General features: G+C 45.0%; 1 protein-coding gene and 1 long non-coding RNA gene across 3 annotated transcripts; both read right to left on the bottom strand.

The window, feature by feature from the left end:
• Nucleotides 1–1,822: 1,822 nt before the first annotated feature.
• On the bottom strand, nt 1,823–3,872 carry LOC123050262 (uncharacterized). The gene is made up of 3 exons (XR_006423739.1): nt 3,649–3,872; nt 2,760–2,816; nt 1,823–2,674 (listed from the first exon to the last, which is right to left on the bottom strand). It is a non-coding gene; the product is annotated as an uncharacterized lncRNA (long non-coding RNA).
• An 11,443-nt stretch (nt 3,873–15,315) lies between these two features.
• LOC123050261 (uncharacterized) lies at nt 15,316–17,797 on the bottom strand. Of its 2 annotated transcripts, XM_044473084.1 has the most exons (3): nt 16,268–17,797; nt 15,764–15,848; nt 15,316–15,675 (listed from the first exon to the last, which is right to left on the bottom strand). In XM_044473084.1, exons 1-2 carry the CDS (start codon nt 17,632–17,634, stop codon nt 15,779–15,781), a joined length of 1,437 nt encoding a protein of 478 aa, XP_044329019.1. In that variant the 5' UTR covers nt 17,635–17,797; the 3' UTR covers nt 15,316–15,675; nt 15,764–15,778. The 2 variants fall into 2 exon arrangements, with proteins under 2 accessions (XP_044329019.1, XP_044329018.1); XM_044473083.1 differs by lacking the exon at nt 15,316–15,675 and having other exon boundaries at nt 15,699–15,848.
• Between the last annotated feature and the right edge of the window lie 3,386 nt (nt 17,798–21,183).

Below are 21,183 nucleotides of genomic sequence, written 5' to 3'. Positions count from 1 at the left end.
TTCTTTTATTCGGGGAATCTAATAATTATTCAACTGACTATCTAATTTGACTCTCAAAATTAACAATAACTCTAAATAAAAATTGAATGTACCATATCCTGCAAAGATTTGAAATTCCAAATTGGCAATCAACTCATACTACAGAAAAAAAAGAGGTAAACCTCTGCAAGTAAATCCATCTTCTTGCGTTCTGTTAGATTTAAAGAATTTCTGGGAGGATTGCAATCCTTAGAACCTTCTCTAAAGAGGTAATTTGGCTTGTAGTACTCATTCGATCAAATTTCTAAGAAATAATACAACATTATCCTACCTAGCAATCTAAGTATCATATACGCCCACCGGTAGTCAAAAGATAAAAGGACATCTCAAAATCTCTTTGTACAATGCTATGGATCAAACAAACAAAATGTCAGTGTTTTTCAACCCTCTTGCCTTTAGATCATCTTTGTATGTTTTTACAGTCTTGCATTTTGATAATCATGTATCACTTGGAAATACTACAATCTTGCATTTTTACAGTCTTGCATTTTATCATGTATCACAGAAGTTGGATAAACATCATCTGAAATATCGCCACATTTCTATACTTTAATTAGATCAGCATTGAACCAATCTTGATGACGGACATAGAAATAGTTAGGTGCATCGGGCTGGCACGTGCATATTTTAAGCTACCGTGCGCTTTAAGCAATTTTCTCCAATTTAAGGTCAAAGTTTTGTCATCTATATGACAAACAAAATAAGATGTATATGGGGCAAACAGTATATTATGAATTTGCATTCAAAATAAGGTTCCCACAATATAACTTTTGTAGCATATAGTTCATATTTTATTGATTAAATTGATGGTCAAAGTACCTAATATGAGGAGGTCCAATAAAACCCAACAGGAGTACTAACTTAGGGTCTCCTATTTGCCACTCTTAGCGTGCAATAGGAGCACCATTACCTACAGCGAGCGGAGGTAGGTCGAGTCCACCACCGTTGTCCACCCCTGCGGCCACAGTCACCGCCACGTTATGAAGACCCGCCCACCGACTTTGGCCCCCCACCGTTGTCTGCTAGCACCCGCAGCCTCCTCCGGCACCGTCTAGCCCCACTACAACCCATCCCTAGCCTACATGATCTTGTCCGAGCAACAACTTAGTCACTTCCTCTCACCTACAGTGCACATCAGCGTCAGCTCAAGGTCAATACGCCTCCTCACTTCGCCCCCACTATCGTCAGCAGACCAATTGCGTCATCTCTAACACCGGATCGACCAGTTCTCTCCGTTGCTAAATGAGTCAGGCACATGCGCATTGGGGGTGCATAGAGCCGCCTTAACACACATAGGTGCGGCTTATAAGATTTTTCATTAACTTGCTTGATTTTCTACTAACTTTTAATGAATATTCAGTGCTATTTGGGGTCCACGGACCAGGCTAAAGCCGAGCCATTCTATGGTAGCCCAAACTGCTCTTCAGTGCATGTCACCATTCTATGTACAATCTACATGATGAAAAATTGCTCTGCCATATGACTAAATTGCATATATTCAAATAATGGGCAGTTGTTAAGAGCTTCAAAATTTGCATTCGACAAAAAACAGCAAAATCATTTTAACATTGCCAAACTGCTCTTAGGTGCAGGTCCATTGTAATTTTTGTTTACCATGACTTTATGCACCCATTTTTGGTTTCATCTGTCCACTTCACTTGCATGTTTCCCAGAACTAACTCAGAAATGGCATTATATTTGATTTGTATTGCACGGGCCTAACATGATGTGATGGAACAAGAAACAGATGAGAAACACCACAAAATCTAAATATCTTCGTTGAAGTAGATCTGATTATAGATCAAATTTTTAAAGATATAAATTGACATTAAAAGCTAAAAATAAGATAAAGATAAAAAATTATTTACAAGCATAGTACTCCATCCTAGCCCTGTTTGGAATACAAGAATTTTCCGCGTCCATATGGGAATTAAAATATTTCCAACATAATCAGCGCAAAATTCTCAGTTTCCAAACTGAAACTACCACCTAATTGAAAGCTTAAAACTCCTTTGGAGATTTTGCTTCATATCAGCACAAAACGGGTAACCAATGTAGCGAGGAGCCTTATTTTTTTGCTCCTCATCCTAATTTCCTCCAAAACTCTTGTGTATTAGCTTCCAAAGATTTCCTTCAAACCATAGTTGCATTCTTGTGGTTTACCATTCATTGTTCAAATAACACAACCCCCAACCATTCTTCATACTTGCTTTTGCTTGTCATAAAAGGTTTGGCAATGAAACTTCCATTCTCCATTCTCAAAGCCGATACCAAAAGTTCTTGATTAGTTGCATGCTTGGGATTAGATGCTATCCAACAATTCTTGGTTGCTTGGAATGAGAATGACGACTAAAGTTTCCCATGGCCTAGACCAACGATTCTTGATTACTTGCCCGAAATTAACTGTCCCATTGGCATAGCACTTCCCAACGATTCTCGATTTCTGGTGTTCCATACCATAGCCTATCCCAATCATTCTTGATTAATTGCATCCCCATTCTCAAAGCTATCCCAAAAATTCTCAATATCTTTCTTGAAATAAAGTCTAACAATGAGAGTTCCATTCCCATACATTGTCAAACTTTTGTTCAAAAGTCTTGCAAAAATTGAGTTTATGGCTCAAATACATTCCAACCTTCACATTAATAAAAAGCAAACAAATTAAAATCTTAATATATGAATCGAAGGGAAAATTTATTTCAAGGGTTGGACTTATGTACCTTAGCTCAAGCTGTCACTGATTGAATCCGGGGTAGTGTACAAAGGTACCAGAGAACCTGAAGGCATGAAAAACAAGCACCTTTTGTGTGAGAACTGAGCAAGTGAGAAATCAATCAACAATATAATATCTACAATAGAAAGGAAAAAAAGAAAGATAAAATGGTCTCTTCTGGTTTACAAAATTCTATGTTTACACCAGATGTATTAAGCAGTATTGAGTTTATGAAACAATACATTTCAACCTTCACACTGGTGAAAAGCAAAATAATTAACCAAAAATTCTCAATATATGAATCAAATGGAAAACTATTCCAAAGGATTGGATTTACAAACTTTACTCAAGCTGTCACTAACTGAACTTTGTGAAGTCGTCTACAGAAAGGCAGCAGAACCTGAAGGTAAGAGTCCAAGCACCTTTTGAATGAGAACAGAGAAAGTGAGAAATCAATCAACCAGATAAGGGGGAAAAAGATAAGATGGTCTCTTCCGGTTTCCAAATTCTATGTTTACAAAAGATGTATCGAGCAATAATCATGCAATGAAGCATGGCGAGAAATGACGACCAACTCTTAACACCAAGCATTTTCAATTTTGAAATAAGATGTCCGGATGGATGATTCATATTTCGGGAACTCGGAATATCCTATTGTTATTGGGAAAGGATCCAAATCGATAATACAAGCATGAGAAAGCATAATACGGGCAAACTCGGCAACCTGCAGATCCACAATATTACTCGTCGGCATTGCAAAATATTGATGAAATAAGGACATAACCAGACAGATCCAGAGTCATCCAGCTATATCAAAATCAACAACATGGCAGCTGCTGATGGTTGAGGTGAGAGAGGGAGATTTAGGAGAAGGAAAGGGAGAGTCGGGCGCTCACCTCGGTGACGGATGAAGCCGGCGTGAGAAGCTCACCCTAGCGCCACCGTCGGAGATGGAGAAGAGGTGGACGAGGGGAAGGGAGCGGAGGGCGGAGGGGGTGGCCTGCGGGAGGACGGGATGGCCGGCGACGGAGTAGTGCCGACGGGAGAAGGATTTACTCGCCGCCAGATAGGAGAAGGATGAGACGGTGCCATGGGAACAACTCGGGGAATGACTAATCTGTCCCTGCTCCTGTAGCCGGGCTCGTCGACACTCGACGGAATGGTGGCCTTTTGTATCGGGATGGCTGGTGTCTTTGCTCTCGCTGCCCTGTGGGCCTGGGGCACCGGGCAGGCGAATTGTAGGAGCGAAAACGAATTAATAATAAAGTCTAGTCCCATAAAATTCTGGCCGTTTTACTGGATCCCGCTTTCTTTCCTACTTCCTCCGTTCTTGAAAAAGTGTACTTCTAAATTTATTGAAGAGTCAAACTATCTCAAAGTTTAACCGAATTTATGCGAAAATATGTCAATGCTTGTGAAACCAAATAGGTATATGATGAAAATATATTTTATTACGAATCTAATGCTATTAATTTTATGGCATAAATGTTGGTCTAGTATTGTATAAATACGGTCAAACATAAAAAAGTTTGACTTTCCAACAAAATTGAAAGTACACTCTTTTAAGGACGGAGGGAGTACTGAAGAGATCCTGACCCGTATTTTTTCGTAATTACCTAATCGTGCGTGCGCTCGATCGCGCTGAAACGAGCGGCTGGCCTTACAAGCATACATGTGCAAAAACTTTTGTCGGTGGCATTAAATACGTTCACACGGGTCACATTGCTTTGAAAAAAAAAGATGCTTGATTTATTCGGGTTTCAATTTTTCAAAAAGTCATATCTTTTGCACCGTATGTTCGAATTCAGAGTTCGAATTCAGATCTGTTTTCACCTTTGGAATCCTTACGACGATATCTTTGAAACTAGATCCTACATGGGTATATTTCGACGAATTTTTTTATGCCAACTGTAATTCCATATGGTGCAACTCCATTAGTACATTGTGCAACTTTAGTACTGCTTGGTGCATTTTTTTTTTCAAAACCAATTTTTTGAGCTACATGATCCAACTTCCTATGAGGTTGTAACCTAGCAACCATGGCAACCAACCTTTTTTGACGTGCAAGTAGTCTACTAGCCCTGCCAACTACCTTGTAGTCGATGTGCACCCCTTCACTACTTGTGTGTAATTTTTCATGCACACCCTGCCCCACCCACCTTACCGGCAATATGTGCAACTTAGTCTATTGTTCCAGCTAACTTTCTAGTTATCGATGTGCAATTTCTTGTGTACTTTGAGTTGGCAGGGGTAACATGTGGACTTGCACATAGTCTGCTAGGTAGTTGGCCGGGGCAACAGATGAAGTCGCACATCTCACTGGCAGGAATAGTTGGATGGTGAAAACTGAACATCCAGGCGGTACTGAAAAGATGCATAGAGACGGGGCGCTAAAGTGGCCCATCTCACTAGTAGGGGTGGTTCAGACAGGGTACTAGCTGGGAAAACTAGACTTCCATAGGGTATGAGGGAAAATTGCACATCACTGTTAGATAGTTGGCCGAGGAAGCATCTGAAGTTGCATATCCACTATTAGGCAGTTGGCCGAGGCAGCAAATAGTGAAATCCACGCATCCACGGGCAGGGGAAAGTTGCACATCAGCTACTAAGCAGTTGGGCTGGGCAACTGACGAAGTTGCACATCTCATTGTTAGGGGGGTAGGTTGGGGTGGACGTGCCATCAGTGAAACTGCACGTCCATGGCTAGGGAGAAAGTTGCACATTGACTACTAGGCAATTGCACCTAACGGGGATTAAATTGCACACAATAAAATCTGTCGAAACATACTCATGCGGGATCTAGTCGAACAGCACGCCGCGCGGGGTCCAACAGTGAAAGCGGATCTTAGTTCTGATGTTAGACTCAAAAGTTATCTGTTCGCATGAGTGAAAAGTGAACGTTCACTAGTAGGAAAAAGTTGCACATCGACAGTCATGTAGTTGCACATTGACTCTAGATAGTTGCATCAAACAGGGATTAAGTTGCACACAAAAAATTCGTCGAAACATACCCATACGACATCTAGTTTCGAAGAGCACGTCGCAAGGGTTCCAACGGTAAAAATGAATCGTAATTCCGACTCGCGGATTGAAAATTATACCTTTTTAAAATTTTAAAACCACAAATTAAATGCACAAGATAGCAAAATGCATGCAACGAAGGATATGACTGTACTGGCATTTAGGAAAAAGAGATTAGAGGAGTAATTTTTCCTAATTAAGAGGAGGGATAAGAAATATCCTAAAATGGTCGGCCGCTTGCTAACCATCACGAGCGGCCGAGTGCTGGCTAGATGTGTCCAACTTTTTTAGGGTCAACCGCATATCCATCCCTCCGGCGCTATACGTCCGGGTTTTAGGGTTAGCAAACTCTATCCCCTTCGTCGTAATCCGCTCGCCCCGCCTCTAGCCCTCCCCAACTCTGGTGAAAAATCTTGCCGTTTCTACTCCGTTTTTTCCTCTTCTCGATGGTCGGTGGTGCTCGCGGCCGTGGCGGGTCGCTGCCATGCAAGCTCGCACGGCAAGACGCGGAAGCCGACAGCTCTAGTTGGCCTGCCGTCGAGCCATGGCGCTTGAAGCAAGCGTGCGACTGCGGCTAGCTCTCCCACACCGGCGGGAGGAGCCCTTGAGCTAGCTTCCACGAGTTTGACGCCAACCTCTTTCCACACTTCCAGAGGTGCCAGCGGGCCAATGTGGAGCTCGTCGCTGCGGCGCGCGCTGTGGCTCCCGGAGAAGAGGGCGTCGCTGACTGTTTTACCGCCACCAAGGAGGAGCATGTCCTTGCCAACGCGCTCCACAAGTTCGCCGCTAAGTTCTACCTCGGCGTCGACGAGTGATACCGTCGATTTAGGTTTAATTTGCAGCGCGGATTTTGTATTTTCTATGTATGAACTATGGTTGTGATAAACTATTTTCTAGTGCGAACTCGTTTTTAAATTTGCAGTACGAGATTTATGGGATTTGTTCCGCGGAGCCTTCACTTCCCGCAAAATCGTTTTCGGGGGAACTCTAAACCGATTTTGCAATACTGGATTTTAGCGGATCTGCTAAAGATGCTCTTAAGAGTATCTACGGACCCCTTTTGTATAAATTGGCTAAACATAGTTCCCTTGGTAAAATTTCTTGTGATTGGGTTGATGAACCCTTTGATTTCCTGCTTGAATTCCTAGTGAATTATGTAAGTGTTGGTCAAGTTTCAATAAAGTAGCCATGATGGCGTTCCCTAAACAAAGAGTAAAGAGTATTCATGGCCCAACTATGAGCACCCGACCAATTCGCCTCGTCTGTCGCCCTCCTGTTGCATCCCCTCCCCCTATGAAAAGCACGGGGTGGTCTCCTCCGCCCAACTCCTCCTAAATTCTAGTCACCGCTCGAATCAAGCTCGCCATGCTATGGGGGAAGTCGACCGTATCGGCACAATTGTCATGGCAGCAGAGAGCTAACGATGTTGCGCTTGCCGCCATCCACGCTGATCCACTTGCAACCATAGCCTCCATCGACTAAGCATAGGGTACAGGGCAAGGGTAGAGTTGTTCACCGAGCTTGACACGCTTCGCTCTAACGACTCCACCGTGCCATATATTTTGATAAAACTGCCTTGCATATGCGTACGTCACTTTTTTATAAAATTCAAGATGCAACTCTTCTAACGATCGTGCTCGCTCCTACTCATGGAAAATCTAGGGCTGCATCCGTGGCCCATTTGCTCTTCAAAAAGTAAAACAGGATCACATCACCAGCATAGAACTATTACGATTAAGAGCCATATAGTTTGCAGTAAATATGCAATGAGCCATCTAGCGACTACATACATTAACTTTGCTTCCACACAGACAACAGTTGCTTCCAGCTTCTAGGATAGCATATATCAGCAACATAGCATAGCATATAAATTCCACCTCATGAACCCCAAAAGAGTTAACAACCAACTTCAGCAACCAGCCTGTCCAGCGTAGGCTTTGCATACCATGGTCCATCTTAGCAGAAGACAGAAGTAAAATCTAAGTGACGACTTCACAAAACGTAGCTCAGCACATGACAGATCTGTAGACTTCGATTACTTCGGAACTTCTCTTTTTCATTTTGATGACACTTCTGGCCTTATGGGGAGACAGAAAAACATACTAAGGTGAGTGGGAGCAATGACCTGCCAATAACAGGAAACACAATCTGTAATGCGAACAATTAGGAAGGCAACAACTGTAAACTAGTAAGCTCAATTCATGACTTCATATACAGCAGGGGACTAAAATGCTCAACAATATAGGTTGGTGTACTATATAATAGCAGAAGTACATAAGAAAATAGCCTGCCTAAAGATTGGTGAAGTAGTCACTGTGTATGCACAAGTATAGATCAACAAATGGATAAATCAAGCACCAAGGCATATCATTTTATCGACATATGTGCAATAAAATTATCTAATTCACTCAAAAAACTGATAAGAGGGATACACAATATGCAAACAAAGTGAATATCAAAGCACATTCTAATTTGTGCAAGGGCCTACGGGGCTGGGAACTTGCAACATTGTTCACACAAAAACGAAAGTGTTTCATCAGCATCTATATCTATATACCTACTAATAAAGTAAGGATTGCCAATGCCCGTCCATCGTCATCTTAATTGTCCCCGTAAGTAAGAAAAAATTACCCACCAATGCCCCCGATGCCATCCGGAGTAAGAAAAAGATTCATTTAGTAAATTCTTCATACGTCGCGAGCAGCCTATCCCGATTCGCATTGGCTGGTCGCCCCCACCTGGGCCTTAGCCCATCCATCGCCCACAGCCGCACAGTGGCCCAACTATCCCGGCAGACATGGCAAAAATAGTTGGCCGAGTTAGGATTGAACACAGGACCCTACCGTCCAGTCGTAACGCTCTGGCCAACTGAACTAGGTTTATCATCATATTAAATATGTTTTTTTGTTTTAATAGACCATCTTTGTATTGGATTGGTTAACTAGGCTAGCTAGCTTAGTTGTATGCCAGGAAAGAGGACGTCAACAGCGCAGCGAAGCAGCAAAATAACGTCCGCCGTTGCTAAAAAAAGAAGCAAAATAACGTCCGCCGAAAGTTGAGGCAAGGACACGAAAATGTCATGCACACTTTGAGCAAGATAAAACCAACTGGCGTCACGTGTTCACATCAAAAGATAGAAAATTAAAACGTACCACAACACCAGTTAGTTTCACAAAAAAAAAAAACTCAGAACCAGTTCCGTGGAAAATAAAGATTTCTTCCATCCATGGAAACCAAATGTTGTCCATAGCCGAGTGCTCTATATATATATGTGGAATCAATTTGAGATCAAAGTGGGGAATGGACTAGGACCGACACGCCCTGTGAAGCATGTCTACTTATCTGTTGTCCAAAAGGAACTGGTGAAAACTACGCCCTATCAAAGTGGGGCGAAGTGCAATTGTGGCATAATGCAAACACAACCGGTCGCCCACACCGTGGTGATGCTTAGACGTTGTTGTGTACAATGCGACGGCCGTTGCCATTCCACTCATGCGCACCCACCAATGTGACATTGTGCACGAGTAGTTGACGGCCGGCTGCAATGATTTAAACTGGAAGGAGCAATGTTCGAGTCAAGGGTCAAGGGAGCTAGGGTTTGGAGTTTGTGCCACATCAGGCAACAATTGGAAGGGAAGGGGTCTTGGCAAGATACCAATCCTGATCTCACCGGACACAAACAAGCAGGTTCTGCTTGCTGCTGTTTTCACTCCAGATTAATCTGTTTAATGATTTGTTGCTTTAAATTTGTTGGTAGTATTATTTATTTCAATTTTACTTATAAATTTTAGCTTGCGGCATCAGAGATGATTGAAAGGCAGAGGGGGGTGTCCAAATCTTTTAATGATATTATGTTTTTTCTCCAAATTTACCTTTAAATTTCAGAATGAACTAATAATTTGAGCTTGGCATTGCTCATCCGGATCAATTGACCCGGGACCACATCTCATGCCCCAAATCGGTGTCCTGAAAGACTCTACCCTCAATCAGTACATTGTTTGACATATTGAAATATAGGACGCAGACCTGTGGAGGGTCTTTGAGCATGCTTATTAGACTAAGGGGTTTTCTATTTCTATTTCCAGTTGCAACGCGCGGGCATGTTTGCTAGTCTATACTAATATAAAAAGATCGAGTTGCGGAGATCCAACACATCTTACCCGTTCAACCACATCTATCCAGGGTCAATGTCGCTCCGGTGTTTAACGCTAAATGTGTTTAGCACCCTTCCCTAATTAATAGCAAGCCTAATATCACTGCTAACCAATTAACTATGCCCAACCTAATATCAACGTGTGATTAGTACCTTGCCAAATATTAATTTAGGATGCAATTAATACATTGTGTGATATTCACGTGCATTGCATGTACAAGATTACTAGTGAGTAAGCATGATCATCAGTAATAACCAAAAGGTGTTACAGCAAAACAGTACAGTTCACTAATAGGAAAAGGGGCTTTTACCCCGGTTGGTAAAGGCCTTTTGTCCCGGTTTTTGAACCGGGACTAAAGGGTCGTTACTAATGCCCTAACCCTTTAGTCTCGGTTTTTACACGAACCGGGACAGAAGGTCCTCCACGTGGCCGCTGCTGCCAGCCCAGGCAGGGGGGGCCTTTGGTCCCGGTTGGTGCCACCAACCGGGACCAATAGGCAGGGCCTTTTGTCCCGGTTGGTGTCACCAACCAGGACCAATAGGCATCCACGCGTCAGCAGCTGGCAGGAGCTGAGATTTTTGTTTTTTTAAAGGGGGTGGTTTAGGGGTTTTGAGGGGTTAATTTAGGTTTCATATATTGTGTTAGCTAGCTAATTAATAGAGAGAAGTGTCCTCTTTTATCTCCGTGCTTGGTCGACGCTACGTACTATATACGTATGGAGAGGAGTAGACACGCTAGCTAGTAATCAAATGAAGGAAACAGAAGATCGTCATGAACATATGCATACAGAGAGAAGTGATATCGACCACCTCTCCTTCTCCGAGATATTGGTCGAACAACAAGTTCTCGTATATCTATCCGACACTACCGGCTACATATATACAATAATTATCTCTTACAATACAATCTCCTAATTAAATTGTAGGAACATAGGGTCCACATAGTATTCTCCGTTTTCAGTGATCATGTGGTCAAGGAAGAATGCCGCCAATTCCTCTTGAATTCCTCGCATACGATCTGGTGCTAGGAGTTCATCCCGCTTCCGAAACATCTAATTTGAAGAAGGGGGTCAATACATATATATATGAATAAATGAAACTCAACACAAATGATGGTAATAAAATAAAATTGTGAATATTATTGCTTACGCACTTCATATTGTTCTTCAGTGTAGCCCCGCTGACAGGTCGTATAGCGGATGGACTCGCAAACGTAGTATCCACAGTAATTATTCCCGGGTTCCTGCCACAACCACTTTACAAGAAATAGAGGTCAATCAAACTGATAAGCAAGCATGCTAAATGGTATTGATGAAACTAGCGCTTGAATCACTAGGAGATGCGCGGGACATGCTACTATAGTACTTACTTTCGGGTGATTAAATTGCAGCTTCTTCGGCAATCCCGGAGCTTTTGAGGTGAATTTTCTCTAAACCCTGCCAGACAAAGAAAACAATTACTTGATATCAGGAAATGAACAAAGTTGCTGATATGGTGGATAATGATCGATTTAACTTACTTCTCGAGCATTTGAGTCATGTTCGCATAGTCCTGGGGATCATTTCGTCTCGAGTCTAAGACGGTTACTACTCCCTGCTCAAGCTTAATCTCTAGGAGAATATAGTGGAAGCTGCGCATGCATGCATAAGTCATCAATTACATTACCATAACCTGGACTAATAAGGGAAACCGAATATGCACAAGACAGTAACACTCACTTGAAGTTGTAAGGAAAGAATATTATATCTTTGTTTTGATTTAATACCAACGATTGTAGCAAGTTGACCTCGGCTTCTTTGGGATATTTTTCAACCGTATATGCATCTATGAGATTTGTGTTAATGAACCCAATATCACCGATTTGTCTTTTCTTCAATTCGGCGATCTTTAATCTGCATAATATAGTGAGGATAATTATAAATACATGTAATGAAAAAGCTGACCTATATAGAGAGAGACTTAATGACATAAGTAGTACTACTTACAGACAGTAGCAAGTGATCGTTGTTTTATCAAGGGCCTTTTGATTGTAAAACTGGAAGAAATCCTCAAATGGAACATTCAGCAGATCAATTCCAACGACGTCATGCTCCGATTTAACTCTCAGCATCAAAGTATCCATCCCATCAGACTCTCTGCAGGTTTTCGTGTACCAATCATGTAGTCTTCGCATCATCGTTGTTAGAGATCTTTCATCTTTGACGAGAGGCTTCCCGTAATGGTATTTGTGTTCGTCCACCTCCATGATTTCATAATGTACATCGTCGGGCAGGTAATCTCCAAGATTGCTATAACTGGGCACCATACACGGATCATTAGCGACGATGTCTTTTGACACCTTGAGCGGGGGGCACGATTGGTTCGCTTGTTCGCCGAGCTGGGCAATTTTTTTCCCAGCTCGTCGTTCTTTTAACCTTCGATCACTGACAGTACTTCCCGATCGCTCCGCTTCGGCATATGTCTTTGCAAGAATGCGCTCATAGTTGCCTCTCGGCGGAGACTTTGGTGGTTTTGTCAGGGCAGCCAGAGTGCGCTTTGCTTTCACCGGATCTACCTTCTCCTCCCGGGTCATCTCGTCTGATCTTATACCGCAATGCACTGCATACCTGGCATGCGTTCAGATCCTTGTACGCACCGCGATAGAGGATGCAGTCATTAGGGCATGCATGTATCTTCTGCACCTCCAATCCTAGAGGGCATACGACCTTCTTTGCTGCGTATGTACTGTCGGGCAATTCGTTATCCTTTGGAAGCTTCTTCTTCAATATTTCAATACCTTCTCAAATCCTTTGTCAGGCACATCATTCTCTGCCTTCCACTGCAGCAATTCCAGTACGGTACCGAGTTTTGTGTTGCCATCTTCGCAATTGGGGTACAACCCTTTTTTGTTATTCTTCAACATGCGATCGAATTTCAGCTTCTACTTTTGACTTTCGCGTTGCGTCCTTGCATCGACTATGACCCGGCGGAGATCATCATCATCGGGCACTGGTTCCTCTTGATCTTCAGCAGCTTCCCCCCTTGCAGCATCATTGGGCACATCGTCTGGTTCCTCTTGATCTTCAGCAGCTTCCCCCGTTGCAGCATCACCGTATTCAGGGGGCACATAGTTGTCATCGTCCTCTTCTTCTTCGCCGTCTTCCATCATAACCCCTATTTCTCCGTGCCTCGTCCAAACATTATAGTGTGGCATGAAACCCTTGTAAAGCAGGTGGGTGTGAAGGATTTTCCGGTCAGAGTAAGACTTCGTATTTCCACATATAGGGCATGGACAACACATAAAACCATTCTGCTTGTTTGCCTCAGCCACTTCGAGAAAATCTTGCACGCCTTTAATATACTCGGAGGTGTGTCTGTCACCGTACATCCATTGCCGGTTCATCTGCGTGCATTATATATAATTAAGTGTGTCAAAAACCATTACAGAACATCATGAATAGATAATTAAGTGACCAAATTAATAGAAGTTCATCATCACATTAGAACCAAAGTACATATATAGTTCTCATCTAACAACATATATATAGCTCTCCAGAGCATCTAATTAATTAAACCATACATTGAAACTATGTAAAACATTTCAATACGAAAACAAATGCGATCATAATCGCAACCAAGGTAACAATTGATCCAACGGCATAATGATACCAAGCCTCGGTATGAATGGCATATTTTCTAATCTTTCTAATATTCAAGCGCATTGCATCCATCTTGATCTTGTGATCATCGACGACATCCGCAACATGCAACTCCAATATCATCTTCTCCTCCTCAATTTTTTTATTTTTTCCTTCAAGTAATTGTTTTCTTCTTTAACTAAATTTAACCTCTCGACAATAGGGTCGGTTAGAATTTCCGGTTCAACCACCTCCTAGATAAATAAAATCTATGTCACGTTGGTCGGTATATTTGTCATAAACAATAAATGAACCAAATAGTTATAAAAATATAATATATACCACATCCGAATCATAGACAGGACGAGGGCCGACGGGGGCGGATACCAAAACCATCGCACTATGTAATAAGAAGAAATAATAAAAGTAACAAAATTAGACAAGTAACTATCTAAAGTAAGAATTTTTTCCTTTCAGAAAGAAGATAAGAACAAGAGGCTCACCACGGTGGTGCTGGCGACGAGATCGGCGCGGGCGATCGATGGCGGTGAAGACGGGGACGGGACGTGACAGACCGCTAAACCTAGACAAATCTCGGGGAAAATGGAGCTCGGAGGTCGAGTTTCGAGAGGACAAAGATTAACTAGTGTGGCTCAGACATTTCATCGAACACCTCATGTGCATAGGAGGTGAGCTAGAGCACCCAAATGCCCTCCCCTCGCCGGCCAGAAAAAACAGAGCACTCTGGAGTGCTCTGCTGTGGCGATGGGGTATATATAGGGAACTCATTGGTCCCGGTTGGTGGCACCAACCGGAACTAAAGGCCTTTGGTCCCGGTTGGTGCCACGAACCAGGACCAATGCCCCCTTTAGTCCCGGTTGGTGGCACCAACCGGGACCAAAGGCCTTGTGCTGCCCCACGTCAAAAGTTTAGTCCCACCTCGCTAGTTGAGAGAGCTCGAGAGTGGTTTATAAGCGCTGCTGCGCCCACCCTCTCGAACTCCTCTCAACCGCAGGCTTTCGGGCCTAACTGTTCTCTTTGCCTGTGGGGCCTACTGGGCCTTCTGCAGGCCTGAATCCTGGCCCATGGATGGGTTTCTAGTCGTATTCAGGCCGTGGTGGCCCAGTAGGTGGCATAATTTTTTTCCTCTGTTTTTTTCTCTTTTGCTTTATTTGTTTTGTTTTGTTTCTACTTACAACAAAAAACTTATTTATTTTATTTCTAATTACTTATGTATTTTACTTTAATTATTTTATTTTTATTTATTTTACTGCTGCTATTTTTATTTATTTTACTGCTGCTATTTTTACTTAATTTATTAAGGTTTATTTATTATAGTTACTATAGTTTATTTTATTTTATTTTATTAAGGTTTATTTATTTTATTTATTTTATTAAGGTTTATTTATTTTATAAATATAAAAAAATGAACATAGATGCGCTTATAGAGAAAATTAAACCTAAATTCATAATAAATTTTTATGAAATTTACTGTGAATTTAGGTCAAATTCCCTGTATAAGGGCATCTATTTTCACTTTAAGAGAGCTCAACAAGGCAGAGAGGGACGGCCTTATAAACTGATGTGAGCGCCCTTCGGTTGGCGAGGTGGGACTAAACACTGGCCGCAACTAGGACTAGGCCTTTAGTCCCGGTTTGTGGTAGGAACCGGGACTAAAGGGTGGTGGGCCAGGAGCGTGGCCCATTGGTCCCGATTTGTCCCACCAACCGGAATCAAAGGGTCCGGACGAACCAGGACCAATGCCCCCACAAGGCCCGGCAGGCCCCTGGCCGCACGAACCGGGACCAATGCTCACATTAGTCCCGGTTCTTGACTGAACCGAGACTAATGTGAAAACTGTCCTGTGACCTAAGCCCTGTTTTCTACTAGTGGTTTCAGAAAATGGATGGTAAAAATGAATTGAAACCCAGGGTTACAAAATATTTATTCTACTTATTTCATGCATCAGTTGCATTATCTGAATCTTGACAGTAGCTAGGCTCTTTTTTTGGGACCAAAAGGCTCTTTTTGATTATAACCATTGAAGTTTCCTCAAATTATAATGTTAACTTTTCTTAGGGAGGGAGCTCCGTGAATGGGTCGACCCTGTATCCTCTCCCGTACTATTTTTCCTGGGTTAGGAGTTAGGCAATACTTTTATGAGAATTAAGGATCAAATTTAACAACATAACTACAGTAACAAAAGAAATAGGATGGAACCTTCATGGTCGTTCGTCATGCTGGCGATGGTTTCTCTATTCCCTTACCTGCCCCAGCTCCACCACCACCAAGATTAAGCTGACCGCTGCAACAGCATCAAATACATTTGGATCACATAGTGAACCCCAGAGGTAGCGATTCTCAGAAGAAAAATCCACATGTAACTGCAGAGGCTACAAACTGGAATTTTCTTCCGATAAACAGTGACGCAGTCGCATGTTACAGCTACAGCATACAAAACTGAAAATTGTACAACACTCATACATTTCAGACCTAAGATTTTAGTATAATCCAGAATCCTACATCTGCAGATCACCATATTATATTTTCCTAATTTAGTTTGTGAATAACAAAGCAGGCCACAAAATACATAAGAAACCAAGTGCTAATAGTATGCATTTTAGGCTACTAGGACTTTAGTGTAATCCACATAACTTCAGACAAATTACCTACCAACAAGTGAGCTAAAATGAAGACAGAAGATAGCAAAAATAGTGCACTTACATCTGTACTGCAAGCTTCATAGACTCCTCTAGACACTCCTTGCACATCTCATCACTTTGGCATAGCTCCTCTTCCGATGGTTTCGCCAAATCAAGTTCAGGTTTTCCGAAAAGAAAACGCATTGGGGTGCAATAGCAAGTGTCCTCAAATTCTTCAAGTTGCCCTTGTATTCCTTCAGCACTTGCTCCTTGCTTCATCTGTCGAACCACATTCTTCATTTCCATATGCAGGCCATCATATTTCTTCCTCTCAGCCCTTCTCCTCTGCCGGACTTCCAGTTTCTCCTTTTTCTGGTCCTCTAGCTGGCGCATCCGTTCCTCCTGCTGGCACATCAGCTTCGCTGTCTGCTGATTATCTTGTTTCTGCTGCACTTTCCTTTTATCTTGTCCCTCCAGCTTATACATCTGGTAAAGCTTCTTGGTGAGATTCTCAACAGGGACCGTAATGTCTATGAAATCAAGATCAGCGCTAGCATACAAGGACTCCTTTGTGAACTTGGAAGAGACATAGAACTCCCGTTCGGTGAAGGTCAGGGCTACGGTTAAAGACCAACCGTGCAACACAAAGAGGACATCACCAAGCTTGACACCAAGCCCTTTCACATGAGACATGATGGAAATCCCCTCGCCGCGGGGCAGCCTCTGGATCACGGCGACCTCCCTGAGAGGCGGAGAGGAGCCCTCCTTGAAGATGCCTTCTTTGGGACGTAGCCACTTCTTGTAACTCGTGTCGGTATGGTAGGATATCGCACCCGGCTGCCCACCCTCCCCTGCCTGCTCCAGACGGAATCCATCCGGTCCGATCACCAGGCGCGCGACCCGCAAGGCGCAGGTGTACCCCGGCCGCTCGGGAGGGAATATATCGTACTTCTTCATCCACCATGATACCTGCGCTTTCTCAGCGAACGCCTTCATCTTGAAGAGGAAGAAGGGGAACTTGGGGGCATTTCTGCTCCTGTCGACGGGGCGTATCCACTTGTCCAGCTCGGGGTCGTTCCTGTTTCGCTTGTCGAAGGACGCGAGCAGCTGCTGGAGCAGGCAGGCGTGTATCTCCTCCTCGGTCTTCAGGCCCGTGCGGATGGCGGCGGAGAGGGTCTCCTCGGCGTCGAGCCCGCTCCGGACGGCGAGGTGGAGGATCTTCTCCGCCTCATCGGCCTCCAGTCCGCCGCGCTGGACGGCGTTGTCGACCAGCTTCCTCACTTTCTCGGCCTCGATCCCGCTCCGGACGGCGACGTAGACGGCGACCTCGGCTTTGAGCCCGCCGTGGACGGCGAGGGATACGGCCTTCCCCCTTTCGACGGCATTTAGCCCGCTCCGATAGGCGAGGGATAGCGCCTTCTTCCCCTCCTCCGGTAGCTTGACACCCATGTCCAAGGACTCAGCCTCCTCCCCCTCTGCTCCGGCTAGTCGCGACGGAGTTCCGCCGCCGACGAAATTTGAGATCCAGATTAGGGTTCCTTTGGGATGGGAAGGATCGACCCTCTCCTGCCTCTGTTTCTCGGGCTCCCCTTGTCTTTGTTGGGCCCGTGCAGTTCCGCTCAATCGACTGGGCCAGATGCTTGTTCGGTGCCTACTTATCACGATTGAGAGAACTGAGCGGCTATTTCTCTCAAAAGAAAAAGAAAAGACATTTTCTCTACCACCTAAAAAAATTCTAAGGTTCCGTTTCCCCTCTTAGAGCAACTCTAGCAGACCCCGCAAAACGCCCCGGCCCGCAAAATAACGTCAAATTACGGGTCGGGGGCAAAAAATCTGCCAGACCCCGCATCCGGCACCGGCCCGCAAAATTTTTTGCGGGGCGCGGCAAATCTTCTCCCCCAACCTCTATCTTCACGGGCTGGGAGGCCGACCCGAGCTCAACCCCAATCCGGCGCGAGATTTGGTGGGAGGGACATTTCCGCGCGCCCTTTCCTGCTCCCCGCACCCTCCGCCACCATTGCCCCCTCCCCCCCCCTCCGAAAGCTCCGGCTGCTCCTCCCCGGCCGTCCCTCGCCGCCATGGACGACCCCATGCTGTCCCCCGTCACCGTCGAGGTCACGCACGCCCCTTCCCCTCGGGCGGATCTCGTCGCTGGCGTCGCCCAAGCACACGCCGCGCCTGCCCGCAAGCGGCAGGGCAACGTGGTTGTGCAGGGCGGGAATCCGGCCGCCCCCGCCGCGATGGCCCGCGCTCCGGGCGCCAATGCCGCTGTGCGATCCCGGCCGGCGGCGGAGAAGGCCGGCAAGGCCGCGGGCGCAAAAGCGGAGGAAGGTTCCGACTTCAAGGAAGCCATCTTCTTCAACCTCTCACTCCATCCCCCCGCAAGGAGGTGCTCCGGCGATGCCGTTCAACGGTGACGCTCCCCCCCGCGAGCGAGGTGCTCGACGAAATGGCCGAAAGGTATATCTCTTCGGACTTCGGTGATTCTCTTTCATTTTCGCCATTGTTTTCGATAGCTCGTGACTTGTTATCGTTTGCTATACCGGTGGTTCGAACAATGCAACAACCGAGTTCGTGAACTTGTTGGACACGAACGCGGTGGACATTGATCAAGCCCCTTTCGAACCTTTTGACTACAATGAAACGGAGGGCGGCGTGGACGATCATGGTTGTGCGGACGAGTTGGCGGAGATCGAAGCGGAAGCGTTTGAGAATTCACAAGCAAAAATTGGGAAAAGCCAAAGATCAAAGAACTACACTATCTTGGAAGATCAAGCTTTGATCAAAGCATGGAGGGGCAGTGTCTCTTGATGCATGCACGGGTACTAATCAAACCTCCAAGAGATATTGGCAAAGGATTGAAGATCAATACTTCCGCATTATGAAAAACTACCCCAATAAGACTCCACGCACATTTCGGTCTCTTCAAGGTCGTTGGGAGAACATCAAGCCTATATGCAGCCGTTGGGCAGCTTGCTTGGAGCAAGTACGCAATGCACCTGCAAGTGGCACCGTGGAGTCCGACTATCTGAGTTTGCTTTGCCTTTGTTCAAGTTGTGCATCATCATAATGTATCGTGAAAAATGATTGCATCACTTTGTTCACATTGTGTAGGACAAGATTGCTCAACATAGATACAAGGACATGGAAGCTTCGGAAGGCAGATTCTTCAAATTAGAGCATTGTTGGGAGTTGCTCCAAAAGTGCGACAAGTGGAAGTTGATCGACAAAGAGTCCCCACCAAAGAGAGGATCACATACAAATATGGATGAAGATGAGGATGATGATGGCCCAAGAAATTTGAACAAGCCTGATGGCGACAAGAAGACTAGAGAGAAGATAAAGAGAGAGCAAGAAGCATCGAGCTTGAGGGAGAAGATTGATGACATGGTGCAATCAAACGAGTTGATGTTGTTGAAGTCGTTGGAGATCAAGAAAGAGTTGGCCGAAAAGAAGGCAAAAAAGAAGCAAGAAAAATGGCAAATGCTCAAGGAAGAGGGCTGCGGAGAGCTGCCATTGAGGAGAGAAAAGCACGCGCCTCTGAAAACAAATCGCTGTCATTGTTGCTCGCCGAAGAGAACAAGATCATGTCAATGAACCGTAATGACATGGACGACGTCACCAAAACATGGCATGATATGGCAAGGAGAGAGATCTTGAAGAGGAGAATGGTCGCCTCGGCCGGTCTGTCCGCCAGTTCCGGTGATGTTTTCTCTGCTCCATATGGTGGCAATGTGGATGATTTCGGTGCGGGAGTCGGAACAAGCGACGGAGGTGGCTACGGTGGCGCCGATGAACTTCAAGATGGACTCCATGGAGCGGAGTGAAGATCGACCCCCAAGATGATGCCGGACATGGGCGCATACCTTTGCATGCCCTCTTGTGCGTAATGAACTTCACTTTTATTTGCGCGCAAACTGTTTATGTCATTTGAATTTGAACTTGTTTGTGAAACTCTATGACAAATTTCAGATTTGCAGTTTTTCTATTTTGCGGGTCGTTGCGCTGTTGCCCGAGCAAAACCCGCATAGCCGACCCGTAAAGAAAGCATATTCGGCGAATATACTTTTTTACGGGTCCGTTTGGGGGTTCTGCATCTGTGCTAGCCCTCGCCGGCCCGCAAAAGCGGTTTTGCGCGAACTGCAAACGCGTTTTGCGGGCCGGCGTTTTGCGGGGTCTGCTAGAGTTGCTCTTACGTCGTCCCACCTTTCATCGATCCCCTCCCGACGCGAGCGCTGGTTTCTCGAATTTTCTCGCTAAAAAAATCCGAAACAACGAGCGCATGTCAGCCCACTTTACTCTCCCGTCCTGGCCCAATCTTCCCCCCCACCCCATGCGACGTGAGAATTCCCTAGCAGCTAGCGCTACCCTCGCCCGCCGCCACCACCACATCGCCCACCTCCTCCCCTACCGCCACGCGATCCAAGTAGGAGGACCGTCCGACAATCCAGCCATGGTCGCCCGAAATCTCGCTGGGGGACTCCGATAGGCCTCGTCCCAGCCGCCGCTAGAAGAGCTATTCTACATACGCCGAGATGGAGATGCCCATATCTTCTCCCCCCTCCCCCCTACCCTCGCGTGATCCGACACCAACGAGGACGACCTCCTACGATCCAGCCGCAGTTGCGGCAGAATCTCGTCGGGACGAATCGCCCGGCCTCATCCCAGCCACCGTTGGTAGAGGTTATTTTCCATAGGCCAAGGTGAGATTCTTTGTCTGATGGTGCGAATTTCGGGTGGTTCCATGAGCACTTCGTTCCCCGCGCGTGCAACCTTTCTTGATTCGAAAAGATGGGGGCTCTCTGTTTAGCTAATTCAATCTGTCATTGATCATGCTAATTCTTGTTATATTGGAAATAACATGAACATGCTGCTCCTTTTTATAATGAAAAAAGTTCATATAACCCCCACAACTATCAATTTTGGGCCACATTACCCCCCCCCCACGTCTAAAACCGGGATCTTAATCCCCTAATCCCCTGAACTTTCACAAACAAG

Source organism: Triticum aestivum, chromosome 2D (assembly GCF_018294505.1).
Source record: "Triticum aestivum cultivar Chinese Spring chromosome 2D, IWGSC CS RefSeq v2.1, whole genome shotgun sequence".
Lineage (NCBI taxonomy): Eukaryota > Viridiplantae > Streptophyta > Magnoliopsida > Poales > Poaceae > Triticum > Triticum aestivum.
This window is presented reverse-complemented; position numbering and strand designations above follow the sequence as displayed.

Excerpts from the sequence above, each read along its gene's own strand:
- LOC123050261 (XM_044473084.1), bottom strand. The coding sequence starts at position 17,634 with ATGGGTGTCAAGCTACCGGAGGAGGGGAAGAAGGCGCTATCCCTCGCC. Across the intron at positions 15,849-16,267 it reads ATGAAGCTTGCAGTACAGAT|CGGTCAGCTTAATCTTGGTG; the intron begins GTAAGTGCACTA and ends ATGCTGTTGCAG.